The sequence below is a fragment of the Sylvia atricapilla genome, chromosome Z (genome assembly GCF_009819655.1).
Source record: "Sylvia atricapilla isolate bSylAtr1 chromosome Z, bSylAtr1.pri, whole genome shotgun sequence".
NCBI classification, from domain to species: domain Eukaryota; kingdom Metazoa; phylum Chordata; class Aves; order Passeriformes; family Sylviidae; genus Sylvia; species Sylvia atricapilla.
The window spans coordinates 1757646-1775549 of record NC_089174.1 but is presented as its reverse complement, the minus strand read 5'-3'; the positions used below and the strand labels follow the sequence as shown (position 1 = coordinate 1775549).

The window sequence follows — 17904 nt, the reverse complement described above, 5'->3', positions numbered from 1 at the left end:
TTTCTGTTGTGCTTAATTTTGTGTTTTGTTCCATGGCAGGAAATTGGGTGAATGTTTCCAGAATTATTTAAATTTTGGTCATGACATATTGTCTTCCAGCACGTAACTTGGCAACTCAGCTGTGGATAAGGATGAGCCAAATTTAATTTAACTTTGATATTTTAGCAATGTAATGGATCACTTTTGATGGACCAGGGCAAGCATTAAGAGTTCACAGTGAAGCTTTTTTTTTTTGGTCTGGAAGGGGTAAAAAAAATTTACAAAAAAGAATTAAGGTTTTTTGCAACATTTTGATGCTTGCAAGAAGTTTTCCCAGAGGAAAAATATACTGAAATTCCTTTAATCTGTGGGATTTACTTTGAAAAAGTAGTAAATACTGATAAGAATTCAAGAGCAATCAGATAAGACTAAGGGCAGAGAACACCTCCAAACATTCCCTAGAGCTTGCACATGTGTTAAATTTGTCCAGTTCACGTTGCTGTAATACCTTCTTGCTTTCTCTAAGTGATCCCATCAACTTCTTTTACTATTTTGGTGACTGGCTGAAGTATAATTCCAAATGTTTTATAAATATTAATGACTCCTTTTTTTTCCTGTTCATCATTCTTTTATTTTCTTGCTGGTGGCTGTCTATTGCACAAAGCTCCTTTCTTATGCCATGAGCCAGTTTAGTCTAGAGGTTGAAAAGTTCTTCAGGTTGTTGGAGTGTCACAGGAAGGAAATAAAGCATTTCCACAGGATTTTCCTTTCCCAGTGGAACACGAGTCAAATTCAAACCTGGAGAATAAAGAAAAAGGTGTATTCTCTTGGAGCTGTCAACTGCAGAAAAATTAAATAAAAAGTAGCAAAAAGGGTGGTTTGTTGCGGGTTTTCCTTTTTCCCTTCTTTGCAGTTAAAGATCCACTGGGTAATAATATCTCTTTAATATTTAGGACTCTTCTGAAGAAAAAACATTTTTTTAGATTTTTAGTCCTTTATTCCATTGCAAGTAAACACACATTACGATTGTCCTTGAGGACAACTACAACCTGATCCAATATCAAACCCAAAAGGATCCGGCTCTTATCAAATAATGATTAATCAGTTGCCTGGAGCAAGATGCCAGTTTGTTCTTTTCCAGTTGTGCTCTTTTAACTTGCTGTCTCACACTCTCTGTCAAGTGACCTGTAATGTTTTCAGGCTGTCACTTTCTGAACGTTTGTTTGTGTTGGTGGCAGAGGATTTAAAAACATCCACCAAATCTGTCATGCCTATCTTGGTAAATGGACATAAAATTCCTTTCAATCTGTGCTGTGGAGGTTGTATGAGATACTCACCTCAGCACTAGATAGGAAAATTTCCTTTTTTTCTTACCCGGTTTTCAGATGTTTTAGATTCTGTTTTCTCTGTGGGGTTCCTTTCCATGCAGATGGTCTTAAAGGTGAATTTTGAGTCTAAAAAAACAAAGTTGTTTTTGAAGCAGGAAAAGGGATTTTTTGGGTGTAGTTGTATGAAATGCAGAGAGGCTGTTTTGTTCAGTGGAGTGATACTTTCTTATCTGGTAGACAGTTTTATCAGTGATGACTGCTTCCTTCACATTTGTGTAAATGCAGCCCTTTGAATAAGGAAATAAATCTTAAAGTACATTAGAAATGTACTTAGAGAAAAAGGGTTGTAATTTCAGTTTCAGGCAGTATTTAAACAGATCTGAGTAACTCATCAGGTGACAGAGTGAGAGATGGTTTTAGTAAAAGACCAGTGAAATAAATTGTCCTTTTATATCAACACTGGTACTGAGTGATGGCTGCTGTGTGCCCTGCAGTGCAACATCCACGGAGTGAAAGTCTCCCCAAAATGAGGAGACACATGAAATGATCAGCAAACAGAACACTTTTTATTGGTCACCACTACTCTGGGCTTCAAAGATTTTGCAAGATTGATGCCCTGGACCAGACAGGACACAGAACATCTGTTATGTTGCCTTCATAAAAAACAGTTTTTACCACAGTGGATTCAGCATCCTAAGTAGAAATGTACCTGTGAGACCTTTCCTCCTTCCTAATTTTTATTTGTTTATAACTTGCTTTAAAGTGAGTTTCAAGCTCTGTGACTCAGGAATGGGGTTTTTTTGGTGGCTTTTTTTGAAATGTCCCTAGAATGCAGCAGGTCATTTGCTAGAGTAATATAACTCAATGAATATACAATACATAAATAAATACATAATAAACATCTGATTTACTATGAAATACAATGCATAGTCAGGCTAAATCCCCAGCTTTCAAACTCATAAATTGAGTTTGTAATTCAGGAGTGGTTTAAAAGAAAGCCTCTATTTATTCATTGTTCTCTCTGGTTATTTGTCTGGGAATACACTTCATCCCTTCTGCCTAAAAAGTAACAGTTCTTTAATGCAGCCTGAAAGGGAACAGTTTCCAGCTAGCAGGAAGCTGGGAAAAAATAAAGAATAATGAGCAAGAAGTATTTTCTTTAGCGAAATTTCCCAAGGGGTGGTAGCAAAAGTGAAACACTGTCCTTATTAACAGGCAATATACAGAAAGCCCTTCCCCCCCGAAATACAAACCTTTTGTAAGCTCTCTCATTTCTCATCTGAGTGTATGCATTCAGCTGGTGCTGAGCAGAGTAGGTTTTAATCATTATCCTGCACAAATCAGGAATTAGGTGTAGGCTAGGAAGGGATACAGGTGGTGGAATTCACAGAGGAGCAGTAATTCAGCTTTATTTACAAGGGGTTAGTGCTGCTGGAGAAGTGCTTTATATATGATGTAAAACACAAGGATGGCATTTCTCTTGGAAGCTCCCCAAAAGGTGTAAAAATAACTAATAATAAAAGAAATCAAACTGTACACTGTGTTGGTAAGTGTAGAAATAACTTCCTAGATGGAGTTGGATTTTATTCTGACCTAAGTTGTTTCTCTGTTAAGGTGGTGCCTTTGTGGATAAAAGCACTGGATCTCTCATTTCAGGGTAGAGATGCCAGTGATTAGGGAATATTTCCAAAAGTTATAGGGAGGGTCATGGTCCAGAGGAAACTATGAAGTTAAATTTCCTAATCTTAAAAGAAACAGGATTACACAGAACAGGATTTTCTTTAGATTTTTTTTGTTGTTCTTTTATATTCAGTGCTGGTAGCAGTGAGTCCAACTGAGAAATGTCATTATTTCCAGGCATTATCTTTGGAAGTTTGTAATATTTAAATGAGGATTTGGAATCCTCATTCCACTCTGAAAGCAAAGCATGGTTTGGGATTTTGGCTGAGGCGGAACTTAAGCTGTTGAAAAGCTCCTGTGAAGCAGTGACTTTATTACCTGCTCTGAGTGAGTGCCTTGGGCCTGATCCTAAGTCCAGAAGAGACCCTTCCACAGATGATGTGTGCAGGCTACAGATGCCAACATCTGCATTTATATATTTCTGATAAGCTCTTGTGTTAGAATGAACCTGTCCTCTCTAAAATCGCCACGATTTTGTTTCACGTGTATAATCTTAGTCTCATCATTCTGTTTGTTCCTATATCCTATTAAGATAATTTGATAATTGGAATCTGTATTTGTCTTAATTGTGATTTCAGACTGATCATGGCATTATTGCAGCTTCATTTAGCGTGCTGATGTTGGAGTAAATTAGAGCTCATTCACTTCCTGAAGTTCATATTTGCTTGCTTAGCACGTTTAGGAAAATCCAAGCAGGCTAATGGAACTGGATAATCCTGTCAGAACACAGAGTGAAGCATGAAGTGGAAGGTGTAGGAAACCTCAAGGAAAAAATTGCAGCTGTGTGAGCGTGTCCCTTCAGTGTTGTTTTTTTTCCATTTTTGTTATTTCTTTGCAGTGTAATGCCTCACACCCTCTGCAGTGCTTCCTTCCACAGTCCACCAACCATGTCTTTCAGGAAGTCTGCAAAACCTTTCCAACCCAGCTGTTTTTGTCATTTAATTATATCTTTATATACTATGCTGTGTGTAATTCTCGCAGTCTCTTTTGAAATCTGTAAAGATTTTTTTTTAAATCTTTTAAAATCTGTTGAGGATTTCTACCCAGAAATTTTGAAACCTTTTGGTACATCACATTCAAGGTCCTGCTATTAAAAAGAGTAATTCACTTTTTCTTCCGGATTCAGGCTCTTGTGTGAACAGTTCTTACAGACTTGCCTTAAAATGAATTGTTGTTAAAAAATCTAAAGGATTGTGCTCATATGACGATGTGCCAAAATATTGATTGGTCTTTTCCTTGATCCAGAAAGATTGCTTTTGGAACAAAACAATAATTGGTTTGTCCTGGGCCTTAGTTTCTCTTTTAGGATTGTGCCCAAACAGATAACATTTGTTTTCCTGGGGTTTTCAAGTTGAGTGTATTTTGTAAAGACAGTAATCCAGCTTTGTTTTTGTGTGTACTTCACTCTGTGCCTCTGTCAGGAGTAACCTGAATGAGGTTTGTGTGTTTATTCTGCTAACCAAATGTTGATTGAAGGGAGCTGGAAAAACAGTCCCAAACCTGTCTGCTTTAAGAGCTATTTAATAATTATTCCAGTTTACACAGTTGAGTAATTAAGAGATACCATGCAGCTTTTCATTGAGTGTTAAATCTGGTTCAGTGAACGCTGCAAACCTATTCTGCCTGGACAGTTTGAAGAGTTTTTTTGCATGTCAGCAGTAAACTCCTCTCCTTCCCTGCCCAAGCAGCAGCAGCTCCATTTGCCAAGCCCTTAATCTGTCCTGGCAAACCCAGGACATTTGTGCCACTGGGGTGGCCCTGCTGTCCCAAACCTCATCCTCTCTGCTCCACGGCCACCCAGCAGGAAATTCAATTTGTCTGCTCTTGTTTAATACCTGCTCCTTACATCTCTTTTCCATTATTTTCACAGGGATAACAATGTATTTAAATGTGTTATCCTCCAAGGAACACCCATGAAAGACCTTCCCTTTACATGGAAAGTGATTGCTCAATCTGCTGTGTTTTAACTCTCTGAATTTCTGTAGATTAACTTCCAGTTAATCTGAGTTTGTTGTTCCTAATGACTTACGACTGAAGAAGATTATTTTGCTGGAACTTCAGCTGACATATTTTGCAGTTGCAAGGCAAATTTGGGGAAGGCCTGAGGGATCACAGGCAGCCCTCATTATTGGTGCATGACCGCTTTGTAGCCAGCTGCATCTTTAATATCCAGGGAGATTTGTGCATTACAGTTTGTTTTCTTTCTTCTTGTTTTTAATAATTTACCTTCGAGAGTCTATTTACAACCGTGTCGATGTGTGAATATGTTTGTCTGTCAAAACTTAAGATATGTACAGAATGCAAGAGATGCATTAATTTTTTATTTGCTTCTTAAGGAAGCCAAGCTGTAAACTGGCAGTGCTGAGCACCAGAGCTGCACTTCAGTGAATCCTAATAAACACAAGGGGGAACATCAAACTATGTGCTTCTTCAACTAACTCACTTAAAAAGAGATAATATTCCTTGCTGAATCTATTTCTCTGCTAGGAGAGACAATAATTCGGTTTTGTTTTTATTATAACAAAACAAACCGACACTCAAACTTTCTCTAACTTTTAATTTCCTGTTGAATTAGCAAAACTGCTTGCCCTTATGCACCAACCAAAATAACAGAGGGTCATGAAAAGCACATCAATAAAAGGGTTTTATGCATTTAAGTATTCCTGTCTGCTGAGATTCACTCAAAAATTATTTCCCTTTTTGCATGCACTTACATGTTTTCAGCAGACAGCATCTAGATGAGTACTTTTCAAAATGTGTTCTAAAGCTGTTGAGAAGGCTTTTATTCTTACCACAGGATAGCCTCTTTGTCTGATTTATAACTGTTAGATAAGTTTAGTTTTAATTGGAGAATAAATTTAGTTGTGTAGTAGATCCCTATGAACAGTTCTTTGTCACTTTGGAATTATATTGCAGTAACAAAACTGCTGATTTTTATTCCCTCTTTTAAAAGCAATGCCAATTACAGAGCTATTTTTTTTCAATCTTGAAACTGATCTTTACCTTTTGAAGTAATTCAGCCTGTTAAGCTACGCAGAAGGAGGATCTCTGGCATTTGATAGTTGAAAAAAAACTTGTTAATCTGGAATAGCACTGTTCTGTATTAGAAGAAATCCACTGCAACTCAGATGCTTGAAAAAGAAAAGGTCTGGGGGAGTATAAAACCATGCCATGAGAGAGAGAAATAACCCTTTGCAGTAAACTGTAGAAAATGAAACTGAAAGGCTTGATACAATTCATGCAGAGCAAATGCTGTAGAAACCACTGTACACCTGAGTCAAATTCTCTTTATTTACATTAATCATCAGTCGGTTTTGAGAAACTGTGATCAAATTTGTTAGCAGTATCAATTCAAATATAAAGTATGTTTATAAATATAGATGAGTATAGATTTATTTTGCTTTCTGCACTGACTTTGATAGCAGGTGGGAGTATGTTCTTGCCAATGATTTTTTTTCCAGCTTTCATCTTACTCTGACTAAATGTATAGCAATAAATGACATAACAAATATGGAATGGTTGAGAGTCCAACTGCCTGATGGAGGGTAATAACAAGCAAGTGTGTTCCAGGTGATGGATGGGTGTAGATCTATAAATAAAAAGGGGCACTCTCACACAGAATTAGGAGTATTTTGTTATCTTGCTGTTCTTCAAGAGGATTAAACCTTTATTTTGAACGGCGTTTTGTTTTAATCACCACTGGTATCCGTTGTATTTTATGAAGTGCAGTCTGCATTTCCACAGAATCTTCCTTCAGATAAAACTCATTCAGTTCGGCTCAAAGAGAATTTCCAGATAAAATAACTTTAGAGCTTGTTTAGTTCAGTCTGCTGTAGATTTCTGGGTAGAGAATGTGACAGAATCTATGATCTAATCACTAATGGCTAGTGAGCTACCAGTGCAACCATGACATTTCATATTTGCTTTCTTTGCTGAGACTGGGGCATTTCCTTCCATTACAGCCTGGGAAGCTGCAGTAAAATGAAATCTCTGAACTGCAGCAACAGAACTGTCCAAAACCAAAAGAGATTAGACATTGAGTTTGCCTTCTATTTCCCTTTTTTTTTTTTTCTGAAAGAAAAGGCATTTCAGGTGTTTCTGGTGCAGCTGGCTCTGTGATGGAGCAGTTCTTGGCTTAGTTTGGAGTGAGCAGCTGGTGTCCAGAGTTTCTGCAAACCAGGGATGGAATGTGGTGTTTGACCTTAGGAAACTCCTGAAGTGGCACACTGAAAGATGCTGCCCCTTGCTTGAGTTAATATTCTGTATTTAGAAGCGTTTGGGAGTCTTGGATTTTTAATTTGCTAGTTTGTATAACCTGTTAGCTCAGAGACATTTTACTCATAATCTAAAAATTCAATTATTTCCCTTTTCTTCTCCTGTGTTTTCTCTATTTTAGTTATCCAGACTGGCTATTTCAACAAAAGTTCTTATGAGTTGTGTTTAAATTCTAGCACCTGAGTTTCAGCCACTTGTAATTGGGTTTACATCATAGTGGAAACTTGGCTTCCTCCCCACTCATCCCTCCTAAGAGCATGGCACAGACTTAAGGCAACCTTGCAATCTTAATAGGGAAAAACACGAACAAGTTGCTGCTGAAAAAAAGTTCTTTTTTCTTCATCATAAATGCCAAGCTATTTCAGTTTCCCTTGCTATGATCAATAATGCTCATGTAGAAGTGATGTGGAGCATTATGTTCCCTCCAAGATTTCTGAGGATGGCCCAAGTGTTGGGTCAAGTCCCTGTGTTTTTCCTTCTCTCATTTAATGTAAACACAGGTTATTTTGGTTTCCCTCATTGTACAGACACTCATACTCATTTCCTCTAATGCAGGAGGCATTAAAAGAAAACAACAAAAGAAGAGAATTGGAGGAGAAAACCAAGAGAGCCAAGCTGGCCAAGGAGAAGGCTGAGCGTGAGAGGCTGGAGAGACAGAAGAAGAAGCAGCAGTTGATTGATATGAACAAAGGTAAGGCAGCATTTTTAGTTGAGAGATTATCGTTAAAAAAAGGCAAAACTTTTAAAATTTGTCATTAAAAAAGTCTGGAGTAATAAACTGAAGTAATAAACATCTTTCTGGTCGGTATGAGAAATACTTGCTGACAGTTCTGAAGGCTGAAAAAAAGTTTACTTTCCCGAATGGAAAATTCTGTTTTGTTTCAGCCTACCTGGTCATGTCATTATTCCATTTCTGCCACTTAATGTGTGCAAATGCTCCTTTCAAGGTGTTTTGTTGTGAATTATTGGCGTTTTTTTTTAATTTGTAGCACTTAATTGATTTTTTTCTTATGGATTGACTTCCAAGAAGAAGTGTCTTCCTTGCTTTGTTGTTAATTTCATTCTGTAAACATCTCTATAATCAAGGTATTGTGGCAATTAATGTCTTTCTTTTCGGGCTTGGGGGGCTGTGTTAGAATGGATGTTCTCCCAGTAGTCCTGTTAGGAGCTGGAAAATCTCATTGAGCTTGGAGCCTGAGTACAGAGTGACATTTCAGCACGATAAAAAGCAATGTGTTGATCTTGTCAGCTGGGAGAATATTGTATTTCACATGAGACCTCTCTGACAGAGAGGGAGGTAAGAAAGCAGAAGGGATGGGGTGGGCTCAATATTGATGCTGTGCAGATTTCCAGAAGGTTGTAAAATAGAGGCTTTATTCTTTACCTGACTCCAGAAGACAAGTAGAGGTAAAACTGGGTTTAGGCAAGAGATTACTTGCAGTTTTTTGTTCAGTTTCTATGAGTTTGTGTTAATCTGCTAATCTGAAGCAGCTATAAAAACACCTGTCCTTGTTATCCATTTAACAGGGAAAATTGCTGCAATGGTACCACAAATCCTGTTATCTTTGGCCTTGCTTGAGCTGGCAGTGACACTGCCTGGAATATTCTGGATCAGATTTCTTTTTTCTCTAGAAGACAAATTTTATAATCAGATCATTCAAAGATGAGTTTAATTTCAGTATAACTAAAAACAAAATGCAAAATTTAAACACAAATACATTTTCTTTTCTCTGTGAAGTTAAACTAGTGAAGGTTTCTAATGAGACTTTCCTAACACATTCTTTCAGCATAAGATTAATATTTCTTTAATATCTGCCACCTGTCAAAAAAATGTCCATGGTACTATGGGCAGGCACTTTTCTGTGAGTGGAGAAGTACCAGCTGAATGTCCCTCCATCCCCTTCCCTCTGCTGGAGTGCTGGAGAGAGTTTATTTGGACTACCACTCCAGACAATTCAAGCCAGGATGTTTTGTGAGCTGTTCAAAAGTGTGGAAATCTCACTTGGATGCTTTTGTCAGTGACTTGGGCTGTGGTTAAGGGCTGCAGCTCCCAGTTTGAAGTTACAACTTGTAAAATTGCCTCAGCTCAGTCCTAAGAGCACACTTTCCTTTTCCTGCATCCCTTCACTTTCCAGGCAGGTGAGGGGACATCACTCTCAGCAGTGGCACAGGTGCCCTCACTACACTGACAGCATTTTGCTTTCCATCATGAAACTCTTCTCCTATTAAATGGTACAACTAAAGTTTCATTTTGCATTGTAGTCCTCTCTTAATGAAAATGCAAATGTATGAATGTCTTTACATGGCCCAGTGCACCAGAACTGCCATTTAAATAACTAATGTTTGTAAACCTGTGACACAAAGTAAATTTAATACTTCTAATTTTTTTTTTCCGGTTTGTAAATGTTTTAAAATATCCATTTCATATACTACAGCTCTGCTTCTGTGGTAGGAGGAGAGCTAAACCTCCATCCCCACTGGATTCCATGACATTGATATTCAGTTGACTGTTTTTTCCAAATAACTAATTCTTTTCTTGATGCAGCTACTTCTGTGCGCTCATTGCTGCTTATATAAATAGTTTGTAAATTTGTCTAAGTGAATGTGACACAGCAGACTTAGAGGAAGGAGGCAGATGTCCTCTCAAGCTGTCACTTTGACAAGGTGATTTTCACCCAAAGGCTGGTTTTAGCCTCGCCCTCTCTCAGCTCTTTCTCTGGATCTCCCCGAGTCAAATTTGATCTCAGTGCTGCAGCCTTTGAGGTCAAAGCAGTTGGGTTCCTGCATTTTCTAGCTTCTTGTGTAGTTTTATATTAAATATTTTTCCTGTTTTCTGACTCTTCAGTTACCACTTTTTGGTGGTCAGACTGATTTTTGTTCCAGATTAGATTAGTTATAACTAATTAATTTAAAACCAGTATCTGTTTCTTGGTGTAACTGTAGAAAACTACAGTGGCCAGAATCAAGAATTGTTCTGAATATTTCCTAGTCATAAAGTGAGTCAGACTTTGCCAGTATTTTGAAGACCACTTCACTCAGTTCAGTGGTTTTGTGCTCTGTGTAACTGAGCTGCCACATAAACACTACACATAAACTGCTGAACATTCCAAAATATTTGAAAACGGATGCAAAAATATATTTTAAAAAAGCTGTATAAAAATGAGTATTCCAAAAAGGCATCAAGATTGTTAGCATTAGGGGAAAAGTCCAGGTTTCCTGGTGAAGTTTGGAGGCACAGAAAGGTTTGTGCCTTGTGCACACACCTACAGATCTGAAGTGTCACACTTCAAATCATGATCAATTCTTTCTCCTTATGGGAGATGAATTTGGGGGAGAAGCCTTCCATGACTTCCATCTGATTCAACATCTGCAGAATTCTTGCAGCATTGCTTCTGTGTGCATGTCTGGAGTAGAGGCAGGAAAAGAATTGGAGAATTCCTGGGAGCTGCAAAGTGTCTAACAGCAATTCTGATGCAAATGTTATTTAATCAGAAACAGTTTTGCTCTTCATTATATCTGATTACTGTGGCAATTAAAATCACCTTTTAACCACCAGTATTCGGATAAAAGATAGAGCTTCCTCAGTCCCAATTAGGATTGAATTAATTGTTTTGAAGACATATTAACATTCTCCCCTAACGCAGATAATACAAGTGAAGCTCTGTGCTGGAGGTTGATGGATATTCCTGCTTTCCCTTTCCAAGTACCCCCATATAAGATTTCATGTGCTTTTTATTCAGTCTGGAGTATTCTAGTGTGAGTTCTGCTGTGTTTCCTTGAGCTGGGGCAGGATATCATTCCAGAGGTTGCTTTTGCTGCAGTTTTCTAATGATTCTGTGCTTTTCTGGTTGGTTTGTCTTATTTCCACGTCCTTTAGCGTAAACAGAAATCCATATGAAGCTTATTACGAGTTGCATGTTGTTTTGTAAATGTCTTTTTGAATTTCTGTATTGGCTGGTGACTTCATAGGGTAACCTGGAGTGGTAAAACTTGGGTCTTATTTACATTTTAAAGGTGATTAGTTTGTGGGGGTGGATGTCAGTAAAGGAAAATGTTGAAATTCCTTTGGGAAGTCATTATTTTTCATATTGATGTCGATGGTCTGATTGAATACGCTGCACACCTCCTGAAACCTGATATTCACAGAACAAAAAACAGATTGAGCTTTGCATTATGCTTAAAGGTGAGCATCTACAGAACCAGGATGAGGTTTGAGTTTTCCCCTTCAAAGCAGTTCTGCAGGAGCTGCTAAAAATCTTTGTAAGATCTGTTTGTGCAGGAGTTGAAAGCTGCCTTGAGAATGGGGTGAGTGTCAGAATTCCTGAACTGCTGCTGAATGGGTCAGAAACAGCTCAGGAGAAATGTAAATAGATGTCAGTGTGGACAGGAAGTTAGAAAGAAATTACAGCTTGAAATTAAATGTTTTGCTCTGGAAAAATTTGGGTTTGATAATGAAGATGGCCTGTATGGTACCTTCTGAGTGTGTTTATCGGGGAGAAAAATTATTAGACTGACAAATCTGTGATTGAGATAATTGCAGAGAAGAAAGAAAAATTGGATTCCTTTTCTCTTAAAAGTAGGTTTCTTGGGGACTGTTTACTGAAGAGCAACAACTAGTAACTTCAGGGAGTTTTCTATGCAAATTCAGCTTTTCCTTAGAGAAATATCTGTGCTTCAAAAAGGAGGTACTGTTATTAATTTTGAAAGTAGCCGTAATTTTGTTTATCTCAATGTAACTGCTGCATATTTTGTAGAACTTACAGTGTTAAAAAGCACTTCAGAAATAATTGTTGATCAGCTTCAGTGTAAGGCTGCTTCAGGAATCAGGTTGGGATGGGGTGAGGAGCAGAAAAACCCTTGGCTCTGTGTAAGGGCTGTTCAGTGATAAGAAAAATCCCTGTGAATTATCAACCCTGTTCCCAGTTCCAAAACACAACCCCACACCAGCTGCTGTGAAAAAAATTAACCCTATCCCAGTCAAAATCATCACCAGTATTGAAAAAAAAAGAAAGTAAAAAGTTATCAAGAATGTGTAAGAACTCTCCTTTCCTCAAAATGTGTTCCCAAAACTCCTTTATTCCCTGAAATGTTAGAGCAGTTGTTCAGTTAGAAAGAACATTTAAAAGGAAATTATTAACCATGATAAAACATTTATGACTTTGTTCTGCCTTAGGAATCTGCTCATCACAGAAATTAAAAGTAGCTGAGCACTGTAGCTTAAATGTAGTCTTGAAACTGCAGCAGAACTTTATTTACAGTTGTAATAGTGAGGTATAACATGGGATTTTTTGTTTGTTGTTTTTCTTGGTGGGCTGCACAATCTTTTCTTTCCCTCAGAGAGGCAGTCTCTTCCCATTTGCTCCAGGTAATTCACATTACAGCCTATTTTTGGTGTGGTCCTTGCATGAAGATGCCTCCATGTGGGAGTATCTCAGTGAAGCCACAGCAGACCTTGACCATTGGGACATTTTCTCCCAATAAATAACTCCTTTTTATTAATTTATTTAAGCCTGAGGTCAGGTTATCATCAACAATACTCTTAATTGGTGTGTAAGCAAGTGTTTGCCTTGTTTTGTAAGCTGACACGAGCTGGGGGTTCACTTCTCAGCCACACTGTCCTAACTTGTTCTCCTTTAATTAAAAAGTAAATAAGAATCACGAGACACCACTCTGCTGCAAACTGCAGAGTAGGATTGCTTCCTGGAGATATTTATTATGCATGCAAAATGAATTTAGCAAATGAATAAAATGCAAATATATGAGGAGAACACAAAAACACGCTTTCCCAAAGACATTGAAGGCTGACCTTTTTAAGTGAATATATTGCAATTAAAAATTCTGGTACTGGTTATGAATAAAAAGTCTTGTTTAAAAGTTTCTACAGGACACACATTAGACTTTGAAAAGTGCTTAAAAGTTCAAAGCAAAAGGGTAGTGCAAGATAGGAATAGAAGCATAATTTTAAAACCCTTTGGAGCAGCAGTAGGCAGCGTGTGTTGCCTAAGGTGGTATTTGACTGGACTCTTTTAGTAAGGGCCCAAATTTATAAAAAATTCCTTATAAAATTCCTGTGAACCTTTGCCCAAATGGCTGTGCAATATCTACTCTTCTTATTAATTTAGATCAGTTTGTAATCAGTATATTCATAATAGCGAGTACAGGACCTTTTGCAAGTGCATGTGGAAAAGACTAGAAAATAAAGATGTGCCAGCAAAATATGTGGGCACTGCTGCAGTAATCAGCAAAAAGAGAGGGCAGCAAAACTCGGCTCCAGAAACAAGAGCATGTTCCCAGCTGTGGATCTGAACTGAGGAAAGCAGATTTATTGGAGGTGAACCGTGCTGGGCTGAGCTCTGGGGTTTCATGTGAAGAGCAGTTTCTGTAGTCCCAAGTTATTCCAGCAGCTGGCACCTTCTGAAATATCAAACCTTTAAGTTCGACTTTGAATCCTTTTGGCCAATACTGCTGCCTGACAAATGTCACCCAAGGCTCCGGAAGAGACCCCAGCACGGGCAGATTTGATTGCCAGGATATCTGCAGTGGCAGCCTCGGTGTTGTGCTGCTGTTCCTCAGCAGTGCCAGCCCCTGGGATGGCTTTGCTCTGCTCAGACTGCCCAGGTTCCAAAGCACAGGAGGAGCTTGCCTTACATCCTTTCAGTGTCTGCTTTGTGCAGTCTGAAGAAACTGTGCTGCCTCGGGCGTTTCATGTTGGAATCCCCTCCCCTGGTTAGATGAAAGGCGTTTCCAGTTGTGATTTCTCTTCTGTGAGTGCCGGACTCAAGCTGGGGCACCACTGCTGCTGGAAACACAGGATCCTGGGGTTTCATCATGCTGGCTCACTGTTGTTTCTGTGGTCACCTCTCTAGACTACAGCTCTTGGGCATTCCCCTTTGGAGAGCTCCTGGCTGGCCTGTGAAGTTACACACACTCATTCAGTTCTTTCGGATGATTTTATTATTCTGAATCTTCTGCAGGTTGGGTCTCTCCAGCAGTGCGAGGAGCAATAATGTTGTTCTCTGGAAGAAGAAAGTTATTTTTGTCCTTATTATTATCATTAAAATACTACAAGGCCCAAATATAATAATATAAGGCCCAAATCTGTTGGGCAGCTCTGGTCTAAACCCTGGGACCTGCAGGAGCACGAGTATTTCTGCAACCTGCTAAAAACACCCCCACACAGTCTGGGTCTCAAAACCAAAGCTGCAGTGGAATTAGTGTCAAATCCAAATTAAAACAAATGGGGCTCCCAGTTAACACATCAGTTAATGATTGAGAATCCTTCAGCCTTTGCAGTCCTCTTTAATACCTGTAGTGAATCTGGATCTTTACTAAGGCAAATCAAAGTAAATTGCCAATTTTTTTTTTTTTGCATGTCTCCACACATTTGCTCCTTCTTAAATGCTTGGGGCCAACTTGGAGAAGAAAAAATGGGGAAGAAAATTACTTGCTCCAGATGAAACTCCTGTCCTTGTGTACAATGAAAGACATCTAAAAGAGAAATAATGACTATGTATTTTATTTCTGCTGACAGAAATTTTGGAAATAAGTTTTTAGTTTTCAAACTTCTGTCAGTTTCTGTCTTTGTTTCTTATTTGTGTCTATAAATTGCTGTGGGTGCTATAAAAGAGACAAATTGAGGAGGTAGCTGGTACTGTGTTAAGAACTGCAGCAAGAACTATAAAGACTTAAATTTCTGTTGAATTTTATTTATCAATTTTAATCAAGGCTCCCTGAAAATGCAGTTCTTTGTCCAGTTCCCACTTAACCACCTGAAGACTTTGATTAAGATGCACTGCTGAGATCAGACCTTGCTTGAATTTTCTTTGAGGAGTTAAAAATCTCATCACTCTGTCCTACAGCTTCCTTAATAATGTGTTTTATGTTGTATATTCTGGCATCCCAAAACCAGGCTGGGTTTTGGCAGTTGCAGTAATTAGCAGAGAGAGCAGCTCACTCAGCAAAAAAGTGGAATGCTGCATAAACATTCATGAAGTATTGAAGGATTTTTGTCTTTTTTAATAAACTCTGCCAGCTCTTACTTTTAATGAAGATCGAAGAATATTGTAATTTTTCTGCACATTAAATATTCTAAGATATTAACTAATTCTGGGTCTGCAGTCACTGCCATTAAATGTTGCAGACCAACTTGATGTGTATTAGTTTGGACAAAGTGTATTCAAAGACCTTTGATTTTGAAGGTAAATTTAATACAGAGCCAACAACAAATCAATGAATAAGCATGGGTAGGATAAGAAGAGCAAAGAAAAACAATTTTGTTATGCAGTTTAGAAAAATTCTGGCCTTGTTATGTGAGTGGGAATTGAGAGAAGCTAATTTACTTATTTGTTTTGGAGGAGCTCAGGTATTTAAGGCTTTTAGATGGAATGTAATTAAAACTGGTATTTCAGAGTCTTGTGCTGGTTCCTGCGCTTGCTCTGCTCCCTTTCCTCTTACCCTGGAGAAAACTCTGTTGATGTGTTGTGTAGGGTGTATAAAATGCTTTAAGTTAGGTTGATGTATAATTTAAAGGTATCAAGTAGTCGTTCTCATGACCAGCTTGTAGAAATTTTAACCAGGTACCGTTTTTCTGATTGTAACAAGGAACCAGGACAGAACAGCTTATTCATTAATAAGCTGCTTTTAAACTCGAACGTTTGAGAGCTTGAATGTGCATTTTAACCTCCTACACTGTGTATGAGTCAGAAGTTTTTTGCCACAGTGTAATTTTTTTCTTGCATAAAGTAATGGTCTTCCCATTCCCAGATGGGGAAATTTATATTAGTTTGGAGTCTGAGAGATGTAGATGACATGTCCACCTACTTGCTGAGTGTAACCTATATTTTAGTTTTGGGTTATAACACAGACATGGGAACAGAAAGAGGCATTCATCAATAGTTTTGTAACCTTGCACTTCTTTGACCTCTATTTCTCGTGCTGCTGAATGCTGCTGTCAACTGTTATTAACAGACTGAAATGCAAAGGAATGTAAAACCTCAAATATATAGAAAGAAGTAATTTTTCTACCCAGATTTCCATAATGCACCATAAAGTCCAGCAATTTAAAGGCTACAAGTTAGCTTGGATGTGAAAAAAGCGAAATAAAAAATTTAGCAGAGGTGAAATTCAGCTGTTAAGAAATGTTATGCCATTGAATTCCACTGCATGATTATCCCCTCTTCATTCTTCCCTTTATGTCACCTGAAGACCATCCATGCCATTGATTGTATAGATAATTTTTTTCCCAATGATTTAGTGACTCGTGAAGTCGGGAGGCAGAGCACAAAACATTTTCTCTGTGCTGCAGTATTGAACTTCCTGCTGCTCAGTGTCATCAGATGCATTGATTAGATTGACCTGTTTCCACTTCAGAAAAGCCTTCAGCTATCCCAGCAGCCGTCACTCAGCAGCAGCTGCCCATCTGCATGCTGAAGATGCCATCAATAATGCACAGGATGACATCTCCAAGTTGAAGGAACAGTAGGATTGGCATCAGTTTTGGCTAATGGAGCATCACCCCCGAAGCAGGCAGTGCTACCTGCACTGCCACCAGCCTTGCACTGAGATGTGGCTCGCTCTCATTTGGCAGCATTTTGGAAACGTGACAACACTTTGACTTTTATTTCTTTGTAAAGTCTGCTCTCAGTGGTGCTGATTTAATTTTCTTTCCCTGCTGCTCGCAGAGGGTGACGAGACAGGAGTGATGGACAGTCTGCTGGAGGCCTTGCAGTCGGGGGCAGCTTTCAGAGACCGCAGGAAACGAACGCCGCGAGCGCAAGGTAAGAGAATTCCTGCAGACTCTGGGCTTGAACCGAGCAGGCTGAAGCTGTTTGGCAAGGATTTGCCAGCAGATTTTGGTCTCACTGGAAACCACCGGGCTGCTGTTGGGTGCTGTGAAAGCCCAGCATGGTATGTGTGTGTCCTATGAAAGCCCAGCGCTGTCTGCGTGACCACGGATTCTTAACCTGTGTGCCCTAAGGGCTCCTGTTGTGTTTGAAATGGCATCTAAACATCCCTGCACCAAGTGTGCTTAATTCTTACAACTGTAAGTATAATTAGTTTATTGTAGGTGGTGCCATGAGGAATGTTAGCTTCTTAACAAATAAGACTTGGAGTGTTCAGTTGATCATCATTTCCAAGTGCTGCTCTTGGGTGTGTTCTGCTTTGGTAGGAACTAGCAGTATTTGGAGATTTAAAAGTTAAAATGTATTAAGCTTCATTTTCCTTAGGAAGACAATAATATTGAACTGAACTTTGTCCAGTTTACTGTGCAATTGCTTCTTCCTGCAAAGCTCGTTCTGAGAAAATTTGAGAAGTCAGTCAGTGGCAGCATTTCCTTCATTCACTTCTCTGCATGTGGTATTCCAGTGGCACAGAGTTTGTGAAATGCACTTAGTCTGCTTTTACTTTTCATCAAAGCTCGTGGTAACTGTTCTGCAATTTTTTATTTGAAACATATTTTACAGTAAAAAAAAAATGCAGTCCTAAATATCTCTACAGTTGAAGTTACTTGGCATAAAAGCTTGGTTTGGATATGTTTGGCAAAAGAGAGTCATAAATAAGCCATGTTTCTCCACCTGGTCCTCAGTGAGCTGGGGTTAAGTTCATGTTGGCTGATGACTTTTTTTTTAGAGGAACAGAAGAG

General features: G+C 38.6%; 1 protein-coding gene across 1 annotated transcript in view; it reads left to right on the top strand.

Annotated features, from left to right (window-relative positions):
• DIAPH2 (diaphanous related formin 2) overlaps positions 1–17904 on the top strand; it is a 170725-nt gene that overhangs the window by 100417 nt on the left and 52404 nt on the right. Inside the window, exons 26-27 of the mRNA XM_066338673.1 lie at positions 7818–7953; positions 16943–17038. Of these exons, the coding sequence (XP_066194770.1) occupies positions 7818–7953; positions 16943–17038 (232 nt within the window). The remainder of the gene's footprint in view (positions 1–7817; positions 7954–16942; positions 17039–17904) is intronic.